The 12,135-nt window shown below is 37.7% G+C and overlaps 2 protein-coding genes across 9 annotated transcripts in view; both read right to left on the bottom strand.

Annotated features, from left to right (window-relative positions):
* The window catches only part of LOC127044546 (nebulette-like), a 154,394-nt gene extending 148,422 nt beyond the window's left edge, over positions 1–5,972 (bottom strand). For all 5 annotated transcript variants that reach the window (XM_050939553.1, XM_050939555.1, XM_050939557.1 and 2 more), the window contains exon 1: positions 5,753–5,972. The gene's annotated coding sequence lies outside the window, so the exon portion shown is untranslated. The remainder of the gene's footprint in view (positions 1–5,752) is intronic.
* The window catches only part of LOC127044581 (LIM zinc-binding domain-containing Nebulette), a 557,001-nt gene that overhangs the window by 329,165 nt on the left and 215,701 nt on the right, over positions 1–12,135 (bottom strand). For all 4 annotated transcript variants that reach the window (XR_007772528.1, XM_050939646.1, XM_050939648.1 and 1 more), the window contains exon 4: positions 7,392–7,499. Coding sequence is in view for 3 of the 4 variants with exons in the window: in XM_050939646.1 (XP_050795603.1) it covers positions 7,392–7,499 (108 nt within the window). In the remaining variant the exon portion in view is untranslated. The remainder of the gene's footprint in view (positions 1–7,391; positions 7,500–12,135) is intronic.

The raw sequence follows: 12,135 nt of genomic DNA, 5'->3' as shown, positions 1-12,135 counted from the left end.
AATGGGCAAAGGCCAGGGTAATAGCAGAAGGGGAGGAAACACAGGCAGGACGGCAAGGTGGAACAGAAGGAGGACAGTGGGAGGCTGGAGGGACAGAGGTGGGAAGTGTCTGTAACCACTAGAGAACACTCCCCTGCAGAACCTGGAATTGAACATATTATTCCTGATTCTCCACATACCTTTGTTGTCCAGCAACGTGTGTGTCTCCCTCCCTTCCACACAGAAAATAACAACCTTGTAGTCCTACCATTTACTCCATTCGCTCAAATGGTATGGAACTAGTACTGCGAATCTAAAGATCCCAACCCTGTTGATGATTCACGTCTTATTCATATATTCATAGAATTTAAGACCAGAAGAGACCATTAGATCATCTAGTCTGACCTCCTGTATGTCACAGGACCTTAAATTTCATCCAGTTACCCTGTATTGATCCTAAGTTTTTATGCATAAAAATAAAGTAAAAATTGTGTTTAGCTAAAACATACCCATGAAGGCATACACCTAGAGATGGGGAATCTAACAATTAGAACAACTATTAACAGAAGTGATAATCAACCTCACTTAAAAAATTATTCCTTATTTCTAATTTGAATTTGTCTGTCTTCAGCTTCCAGCCATTAGTTCTTGCTGTGCCTTCCTCCATTAAATTAAAAAGCCCATTAGTACCTGGTATTTTCTTCCTGTGACTGTACTTATACACTGTCCATCTCTACATCTTCTTTTTTATAAGCTAAATAGATTTTTGTGGCTCTTCTCTGTACCTGCTTCATTTTTTCTACACCCTTTTTAAAATGGGGATACCAGAACTGCGCACAATATTCTAGTATCAGTCTTTAATTAAATGAACACATAATATTTTTTCCACAGGACCCCTTCTCCTTCAGAGCACAGGATGGGCCTGCTTTGGGGAGGAATCAGGGTTGTGTAGTGAAGGAGACTGCTTTCTGTAGGACCCCTGCCTCATTTGTTCCAGAAGCTGGCAGGCCTATGGTGAATGGGGCAGGGGGCTGTAGGGGAAAAAAAAGGATGGTCTTGTGAGAAAAGCTGTTAAATGGCATCCCAAAGGACTGGATTGAATCCAAGGCTCTGCCCCAGAACTCCTATGTGGGGCTGGGCAAGTCACATAAACTGAAAACTGTATAGGTGATTGTTAAATGTTAATTTTCTGAGTAACCAACCTGAACTACAGAAGTACTGACCATTCATGACTACCACAGTAGTCAATGAGAGCTGTGCTCAGAACATATAAACTGTTATATAATCAGGGGCAGCTCTAAACATTTCGCCGCCCCAAGCACGGCGGCATGCCGTGGGGGGCGCTCTGCCGGTCGCCGGTCCTGCGGCTCCGGTGGACCTCCCGCAGGCATGCCTGTGGAGGGTCCGCTGGTCCCGCGGCTCCACTGATGCCGCAGGACCAGCAGACCCTCCACAGGCGCGCCTGTGGGAGGTCCACCGGAGCTGCGGGACCAGCAAACCCTCCGCAGGCACGCCACCAAGAGTAGCCTGCCTGCCGCCCTCCCAGAGACCGGCAGAGCACCCCTTGCGGCATGCCGCCCCAAGCACACGCTTGGCGTGCTGGGGCCTGGAGTCGCCCCTGTATATAATGTTAAATACTCTGAAAAATCAGGCCAAGATCAGATACATCAACCAAAATTAGTTGACACTTCTAACAATTTTGGCTTAAATCCTGTCTATAAAATGAAGATTATTATACACTCTCATCTCATGAGATGTTTTGAAGATAGTTATTTACAAACATCAATGAATTTAAAATATGACAATGACAGCACTATAGAAATGCCCATGAGGGAATTAACAGTTGTCTGTTCAGTGCTATATTTGGATGGTATGCAGCAAATAATAGATGAGGCCACACACTGAGTGATGAGGATAAAAGGAAATACTGACGAGTGGCTCATTCAGTGGACACGAACCACGCTATGCACGGTGGAAAAAGAGTATGCACTCATGTAATTAAACACTATATTACAATGCATACATAGAAGGGGGCAGGATTAAGATTTCACAGGCAGCCTTAATTCTTGCATTGCATTTTGTGTGCTTGAAGTTGCAACCTTAACATTTTTTTTAGAATGGGTTTTTATTTTTTGATGGACTATATATCAAAACTTTGTTTTATATGCTGGAATTTTATACATTCTAAAACACATTCTTGAAGTTTTCCAAATGCTTATTTAATACATTCTATTTAACATATATTATTTAAATAGTGTTTTTCCCTGCATCTCCAGTCCTGAATCATTTGTTCAGTCACTTTCCAGATTTTTCTTTTTATCCATTCTACAAATTTTTTAAATCTGTTCACAATAAATATTCACAGTCACAGAGAGGAGTAATTGGCTCTTTTGCTGAGTCACTCTCATGTCATATGCCAGGACCCTGCTGATGGAGGCAGAATTATTTCTGCCTTCTTACTATGAAGGCAGGTCAAATGGATTCTCTATCAGCTCCACCACAGGAGTATAAGGTTTGAATATCAGAAAGTTCTCGCTGACATAAGCCATAGCCTCAGGAGAAAGCGGAGAGCTCCAGCTTATTGCTCACTTAAGTACAACAAAGTCTAATATAAAGGCAAACCTCCAAAAGGAATGAGTTTGGACATGATTGATCGATTGAGTGTGTGTGTGTTTATGTATGTATTAACAGGAAGAAAGACCCTTTTATCCTCTAAAGTCTCTAAGTTGATGTAAAATTATAGGAAAATAATTAAATGTGTTACATGTAATTTACTTTAACTGAAGTTTTGTACACTCTGGACTCAGTCCAACAAGATAATGAGCAGTTCTGGGAGTTGCTCAGAGTACTTAATTGCTAGTGGTGCTAAGGGGACCTGAAGGCAATCACCACCTTGCAAGATGGAGTCCTCCAAGCCCAATATTTCCATGCAGTTCAGAAACTGGTGTGTGTGTATAGAATATTTTTGATGTCAGCAACTACATTTTTCATCTAGCTCAATTATAATTATGCACACAGATATAAATGGGTTTTGGCACTGGTTACATTTAATGTAAGAGTTCCAGATGACAGATGAAAGTTATCATGTTTGGAAGGAGAAGACTAAGCAGATAAAAATATCAGCCACTTGGTTAGGCAGTGTTAAACCCAATTTTGCCTTTAATGATGCTCACTCTTTTTCTGTGTGATTCTACATGCTTTTCCTGTCTACTTACTGGCACACCATAGATTACTCTAGCACTTGAGTTAGTTGTGTGAAATGTTGACATTCATAAACCTGCCAATTTTGCTCCTTCCTTTTCATTCAGTTCCTCTCCCCCTTTGAAACCAACCAACCAACCACCCTTTAAACTAAAGTCTTCAAGCTTTACGCTTGTAGCCTACAAATGGTGCTCCTGGGCTTGATGTTAACAACTTTCGTTACAATCTGTTTTGGCAATTTGAAAGTGCAGTTTATATTAGAGCAAGTAAACAGGACAAGAAAATATGACAGTAAGTTCCAAATATGAAATTGTTACTCAAACATACAATTAGGGCCGAGCTGTACTCTGAGATGTGCACAGCACAAACACAGAAGCCAGCAACGGGAGTTTTTCTTTAGATTCTGTGTGAAGACACGTTTGTGTCACATCTGAGAGAGTAATCCTCCTTTATCCTGTAGGTCTTTGTCTGAAAATTGGTATTTAGAGCATTCATATTTAGAAGCAAGTTTTGCCATCAGTTACAGCCTGGTGCAGTTGCATGGATGTAGTTTGTGATAGATTGTGACCCCACTACTTAAAAATGTGCAACAATTTGCTTAAGAGACAAAACAAAAAAAGTTACCCTTCTTATGATACAAATTCATGCACTCTGTTTTGGGGGAGCCTGTATTACCAGATTTCCGTTGAAATGAAAACAATGTACTATAAACCAAACTTTATTTCTAATGAAATTGAATAGTCACATCAGAATTCAATTATCACTAAAAGTTTAAAATGTTATTTTCATATAACTGGGCAAAGAAACTGGGTTAATTTACTTCTTCGTACATTATGCTTTTTTTTAGTTTGTTCTGTTTTCAGTTTTTGCAGAGTAAATTAAAGCCATTTTTTAGGGCTCACTTTTTTTTTACATGACCCCCATCCTTCTTTCCCCCAACATCTTGCATATTGTCAGGAAGAAGAACACCATGTATATATAAAATAAGTAAATTAATACATTTTCCCACCTCTCTGGACAAACAAGGCAGTAGATGTGTGCTTTTTCTGTTCATACATGAATTAAATTCATGATCAAATGCTTATACCAAGGAAGATTAGGTAATACCAACTTGATCCAAGGCAGGCATACACTATGCAAGATTCCATACACCATCATGCTTATCCAGCAAAGCCAGCAGGAACTTGCCATCCAGCTCCTGGCTTCTTGACAGAAACTGCCCTTTTAACCAAACTGTAGAGAGGTTTGTTTGATTTTAAATTTGAAAAAATTTACCAAGAACTAAGTTGAGAACAACTTATTTCACATATGACATAAATGAGGTTCCAACCTGACCTCAAGAGATAAAAGACTAATGGTACTAAGCTATAGCCAGTTCCTGCAAGTTGTTGCGAGTCCTCAGTTCCCATTAAGGCTGCTTAACATTTCATTAAATTGCGTTGCTCTTTTCTCCTTTAGCTATGTGATTACCTTTTCAGATTTATAGACACAGCTTCTTCCCCTCCTTTCAAAACTGCATGTGCAGAAATAAAGCCTTTGCAAAATTATTATGGCCATTTTGCTACCTTCTCATTTTCCTTGATAAAATTCACCGTTATTGGATTTTGAAGTTAAATGTTTTTAATTTTGAAACTATTTGACTGAATATTGAAAATTATCCCTCATAGTTTACAAGGACAAAAACAATGGCCCAGATCTCTAACAAAATAAATGCATTTCACTGCACACACAATTTGAGATTTCTGTGTGCATATTATATGCCCGTTTGATGCCACAAATCAGTGACATTCTTTGCAGCAGAGTGGATGTGAATTTTTATGTTTCAAATATTGAACAAAACGAATTTATGAGCATCTTAAATCGCTCCATACAAATTGGAAAATGTACAGGCAATTTAAAATGCTCATCCATCCATGAAAAGGTTGCCCAAAATATCTCAAACTTGTCATTAAGAGACCTACTTAATTTATTTAATTCTCCTACATCAATCTAGACTAGAATGCTTGGTTTGTGACTGTCATGCCAACATGATACTAACCAGCTATTAAATTTGTTGCTATGGGGCCTAAAAGGTGCTGGGTGCCTTGTAAAGGCTGCTCCAGTCCCACTGAAGTCAGGAAGTATACTGCACACCTTGCAGGATTAGGCCATTAATTCACACAACGGTCTGAGGACACAGAGCAAGTTTCACTCATTTCTGAGAAACTTCATCCTGATCCAGCCAATCATGCCTCACATTCCATTAGTACTTGTCTGATCTAAGCACTTCAGTGTCTGGGTTTCCGCTAACAAAAGAACAACAGTATTATGCCACCCCTTTTATAACCCTTTTTTTTAACCCCCATCTATTGTTTTTTTCCCCTTTACGGTCATATTTCACTATAACACAAAAGAATCTTTCATGCATTATGAAAGCAACAGAGTACTATGAGAATTTCTGTGAATGCTGCAGGACTTAATATCAAGACAAAAGAAATGACTTTAAAATATCTGTTTCTACAGTATTACATCTACCGATAATATAAAATTTTGTATATTTGTGATAGGTATGCACATAACTGTGCTAACTTACCCCTGCAGTGAAATTGTTTCAACTTCATTTCAAAGACAATATCTGAGAAGTGTCCAGTAGTTATGGGGAGGAGGGAAGAGAAAAATCAATAAACAACTAAAAATTAAAAAAAAAGATTATTAGTAAGTTTTATATTTTGCTATATTAAAAGTGACATTTTAAAAAATATAAAAGAGCTTACCTTTCAACCAGTTAAAATCTTAATGAGATTCTTAATCTAACCGTGAAGTACATTCCTAACCTATTAAACACAGAAGTTACTCTGTGAGACAATCTAATAATAATTAGATTTAATCTGTGTTTTATGTAGCGTTATACTTCTACAAAGTAGTATGATAAATCTAAAGGTGTTTAGGATAGGCATAATTGAAACTGAACTTCATTTACCAATTTTTTTTAATTCTGCTTTACCCTCCCTTCAACATTAATTATAATAAAGTCCTTTGATTTCAAGTCCAGATATCATTTATATAGCATGAGAAGAAAAAAAATCTTCACTGACATACGACATCTTTTTCAGGTATGGAAAGATGGGAGTTGAACATCCATGCTTTACACCTACTCCCCTGCATAGAAAAAGGAATTAGGAAATAAAATATTTCTTACCTGAAACAAATTTGCTTGGTCTGAAAAGAAATGCAAATGTGTTGGGTGCAAGAGCCAGACAGTATAGTTAATTAAGCAACAAGGTCCCATGCCCGCAGAGAAACCCTTCATTCCACTCAAGAAATATTTTTCTTGCAAGTTGGTAAAAGTCAAGATCCTTTTCTGAAAACACTTTTCACCAGTGTATCTTTCTGGTTTTGTGCAACTATTTTTTTTAATGGCTAAAACAAAGAAAAGAATAAAGAATTTACAAAAACAGCTTACAGAGCCTAGCTCTGAAAGTCAGAATACCCATTAGAACTGAAGCTGGGTAAAGCCAAAGGCAATGTTGAATTTTACTCTACATAATATCGACTGGACATATATATTATGTTCTATAACAATTCTCCATCTTTGTGCAGTCAGCTTAATGTCCAATGTAGGAATATATGAATACATAAAATAGTTAGGATGAAATTTTCAAAAGCAGCATAGTGCTTTTGAGGATATGTTCCATTTTTGAAAATCCCACTCCATGTCAAAGGTGTTATTCAGCATTAATATTGGCATAAATTAACGCATGACAATGCTTTTCCGTTGTTAGCATTTGTACCTCTTTTCTTATCTAGATGCCATTTTCCCCGTATTTTCTTTCTAAAATTAAATATCAGTGTCTTATTTTATTTTAGAATTTTATTTTGCAAGCTATGCTTATTTTGAGAACTCCTGTAGAGGAATATATATCAAACAATATAAATATTATTTGCAAACAATAATGTTGAATAAAAAAGTAAAATGCATATAACCTTTGTAGTATAGCAAATACTACAAACACCTTTGATGGAAACTGGAGAGATGAACACACCTGCCAATGTGCTGTGTAAGTGTACGGTATAAGGTTACACACATTTCAGAACCTGTCACACAAATCAGTCATCAAATTCATTTTCTTCACTCTCACAGACTCCGTCAGAAACACCACAAACCTACAACCATGCCTTTTCTTATGTGTACCATGTCTGATCTGCTATCACTTGAGGAGATAGTCACGTACGTTACTAATTTGCTCCTGAGTCCTTTTCAGTCTTTGTAATTCAGGTGTGTCAGTCACAATGCTGAACCCTCTTCCTTTGCTTTCTTCAAAGTCTCTTTTGTATTTAACCTAAGGAATAGAAAATACAGAAGAACAGTTATTTTCACAATATACTATTAGTAATATCACAGACTAAGATTTTTTTTAAGTACTCGTTACTGGCTGATAGCCCTGGAGGGTGAATTCTTCTCTTTATCCACAGAAAACAGGGCAGCAGTTGGGCAACTTTCCCTACTGTTCCACTCATGTGCCTCCTATACCTAGGAGTAAGGAGTCTTCATGTCCATTTCGTCCTTATACCAGTAGCCTCTGCTGACGATTGCTAACAAAGATGTCACGCAAGGACCATGAAACACTGACTACGTTCAGACATGCTTTGTAATTAAAAATAAAATTTAGCAGAGGTTAAACCAGGGTTCATATAACAATGTTTCATGTTCCAATTCTCTCTTTATAATGGGATTCATCATTCTCCTCCCCATTCTAAATACAAATTGCACACAAAAACTGTGCAACTGTTAAAAGAACATCATATACAAGCACAGATCCCACTGACATTTTGGTTGCTCAGCACTTCTGCAGTTAGACCCCAGGGTCTCAAGTTTGGCAGCCAGAAAATGAGGAACACACAATTATCTACCATGTGTGAAAAGTCTGGTTTAAATGACTTGTTCAGCATTATGTGGGAACTCAAAGGCAGAGGCAGGAATAGAATCCAGTTCTTCCAAGGCAGCATTGAACTGCCCTAACCATGAAACAATCCTTTCTCTTCCTGCAAACCCTGCCTCATTCCTTACGCACCTTCCAATACATTCAGTAGGTAAGGCAGGAATCCTATGGACATTTCTTTCATTAAACAAGTTTTGCAAAATTATAAGCAAGTGAAACTGTGGTCTTATAATAGGAAGTGTTAGCCAACCTTAATGATGGATAGTGCTACCAACCCTGCCTATGATAATATGTTTAAACAGAAAAAACTATACATTGCGTGCAATAATATTTCCTTTTATTTCAAATACACCAGCAGTTAACTTGAAGTGACTTTTTTCATATTATGGAACAGCAAAAAGAAAATAGAGAGAATCATGCAATTTGCACTATACCCTTCATAATTTTTAATTAGTTGACATCAAATTGGAGCTATAGTTTTATTAGATTATCAATTATATCCACTAATATATAAATCTTCACATGGATTAAAGGTAACTAATATATCTTTTGAAAAAATATCTGCAAAAATTTTAAAAAGTTTTAAAAATAAATTAAAATGTTGGTGCAATGGCAGCATATGCATTACACTGGGGTATTGCAATCAATTTTCAAAAATTAGTTTTAAATAACAAGAATCACCAAATAGTATCATACTCTTAAGCTTCATTAACATTCGAGTTGTACAAAATGTTGCTCTCAAATGCTGGTTTTTGTAAATGTAAAACAACCAAAAAACTCAACCAATGTCCAGGCAACATGAAATATTAAAGGATCCATACTCTCTTTGGTGCATATGCATAATCATGAACTTTACTGTCAATAATGCAGTGCAGTCTTCCAAGGTACAGATTGCCCTCATGTACCTTACAGGAGTGCTTAGCACCATGCAGGATTGATTCCTAGAAACTGTGGTTGTGACATAAAAAAATAGAAACAAAGCTTTCAAAAACAATTTTAAAAGAAATAGTTATAAAGTGAAAATACATTGTGAGGAATAACGCCTACGCTGCTCCCCAGGGAAAGACTAGGTGATCTAATATATCTTTTCCAAATCAAATTTTTATGATTCATGGTTCTGGCCACATGTCTTCAATAGACCCAGGTAGATGATTTTGTTTAACCATTCTGGATTTTACATCTTAGGTCAGTGTGGAGACTCCACTTTCTTATTCTGTACCTAAAATCATATTCTGGAAAAATAATATAATATTGTGCACTTTTTCAGTCAAGAATTCATTATTTTTCAGGTAAGTTTTGCCATTTTGCATCAAAGTCATCTATTTCCATAGAAACGACCTTTTTCATCTGTAATAATTACTTCCCTTCCTGTTTTCTCTCTTTTTTTCCCCACATGCACTGTGGAAAATACACTAAAAATTCTGAGACCAAAAAGCTATTGATCTTTCACCAGTGGTATACATTTCTGCATTTTATCTTTAACACAAAAATCACTTCCAGTAGAAGAAAGACAGCTCTTTATTAATTAACAGTTCTGCAAACAGGATGGCAATCCTAAAAATAACAAAAAAAAGGCAAAACAAAAACACAGCATAGCAGGTCATCATCCTCTTTATCATGAGTAGAGAATTCTGAATATGATTACACCCAGAAGTTAATCCTTCAGTCTACCCCCACCTCAAAATTAGTCAACCCGCAGAAAACCTATTTTAGTTCGAATAAGCTTAATCCTTCCATCTATGCACCCACTCTTCTATTTGCCAGTAAGGTCAGTAATAGAAAGACAAATGAAAGAAAGATCTGGAGCAAGAGGAGAAAAATTTGCAGTGACTAATTAAAAAAAATAGGGAAATAGAGCCCATAAGGCACCTTCTAGTGCTTTAAGTCTGTAGAAAGCAGCTATAGAAACACTCCATACACATCTTTTGTTAGTAGTAAAGGAAAAGACCAGCACAGAAAAGACTCAGGGAACTACAGTGAATTAAACTCTGATTGTTTTTGAATACTGCCTTCCATAATCAGAAGTAAATAAAATACATTCCGGTAACATTAAAATACCTTCAGAATTTTGCAATTCTTTCAAAAAGTCCTTTAAGTTATGAGCAACCTCATTACAGTTTTACTTTTAAGTGCAATAATTATACATTTAGATCTGTTAGAACAAAAAGTTCCTCTTCATGCAAAAAAAAAAAAATGCTTCAATGCCAAGTAATTTGACCACAACAGAAGCCCTCAGATTTGTCATATGGTAATTACACAGGGTAAAGATGGTTCCACTGCTACCAACTGTTCGACCAGTGGGAGATCCTGTCCCTGCTCTGCATCATGCAGTAAACAGGGCATGTCTCTGTGTTACAATGTACAGTATGCCTGATCAGCTCTATGACCACCTGCAATTCTCTTTTCCATGTTTCTCTAAGAAGCTTCATAATTTTGCCAGGGAGCCACTTCTAAAAAATAAAGGTCTTTGAATTCAGGATAGAGCAGTTAAAAAGCTGGATGGATGCAAATGATTAAAATGTATAACAATGAGTAACTGTGCAAATAATGGCACTACAATGTAAAGTCTTTAAAGGTAGGATTGTGACAGCTGGTTCACAAAAAAATCACAGGCAAAAGAACCTCACCAACTAAGATCTGAAAGGAAAGAAAATCAGAGGGAGCAAGAGCTCAGGATTACAGAATGAGGAAAAGATTGAGTTCATAGTCAGAATACACCATAACTGCATGTGTCTGATAACAGGAATTCAAGTAAAGTTATGCCACTGATGAGTCCACTGAAACAATCCCAAATAACTCTTATACTTCCATTCCAATCAGCCATGTACCTTACCACGTCATCAGAAATGGCTTTACTGCTTAGCCACTTCCCCCCAAAATTTGATATTTAATCCACTTCCTTGTATCTTGTGTTTTCATTGTGCAAAGTAGGTGTAACACACTATCACATTCGAATGGCAGTATTTTCCCTCCACTTGGTAGGGTACAAAAGGCTACACAAGGTAGAGGGCAGCAGAGAATCAAGCCTTTTGTGCCTGCTACCCAAGCAAGTGGCACATATTAACGCTGTGGAGACAATTTTAATTCCAGGTGCTCCTTACCAATCTGCAAGAAAGTGCTTCAGAAGCAACAACTGAATTGCAGGCAGAGATGCAGAGAGGACAATTCAATGCAATAAAAGTGAACAGGGTCTCCTGCTTGGAACTTGGACAATTCAGAGAAATATGATCCGCAAGGTAAAAATTGTCTTCTGACTCACTGCCTGTCAGAAAGTGATAAATCTCTGGACTTCCAGTGCCTCACCTCTCAGGAACCAAGTCTGGGGAGGTAAAGTCTGCAATTCCTACCCTTCCGTTCTGGGACAGATCTGCCCCTGAGATGTACAGATTATTTTTAATTAGGAACTGGAAGTGAGGTCTCGGAGGATCGACATATAATCTAAAAGTAATTTAATAAACTACCAAAGAAAACCTAGATCTATGTTTGGCAATGATAGCCAACAACCCTAGCCCTCAGAAAAATTACCCAGTGTAACTGGGATAAGAAAAAGACCTTTTTAAATTTTTTCCAGTAGTACATTTTCTAAATCCTGGAACTCACTTTTAATTCATGCTTAAACTAAACATGGGATCACAGTCTTCTCTGCCCCTTCCTATGTGGGAGAATTTTGCATATTTTACAAATAGCATGATCTCATGTTTATCCTTCAGAGTACAACTTCCTAGCAGCCACTTGAAATTAACATGGATTATAGGCAGGCAATCAATCACCACAGTAGATGATACACAGAGGCCACACTAGCTATAGGCAAACTAGGCAGCTGCCTAAGGCAGCAGATTTCTGAGGGCAGCAGATTTCTGTAGACTCACACAGGAGATGAGGCTGCCAGGGCTAGGGGCAGCTGCTAACTGGGGCTCTCGGTAGCAGGAAGCAGCCCTCACCCAGGCTGCCAGGGAAACACTCCTGCCTCTCTTGATCCACTGCCTGCCCCCAATGCAGCTAAGATCGCAGCCATGGCTCAGGGCTACTCCTAGAG

The sequence above is a fragment of the Gopherus flavomarginatus genome, chromosome 2 (genome assembly GCF_025201925.1).
Source record: "Gopherus flavomarginatus isolate rGopFla2 chromosome 2, rGopFla2.mat.asm, whole genome shotgun sequence".
NCBI lineage: Eukaryota > Metazoa > Chordata > Testudines > Testudinidae > Gopherus > Gopherus flavomarginatus.
Note: the sequence above shows the minus strand (reverse complement) of the source record. Positions and strands in the feature narration are given on the sequence as shown.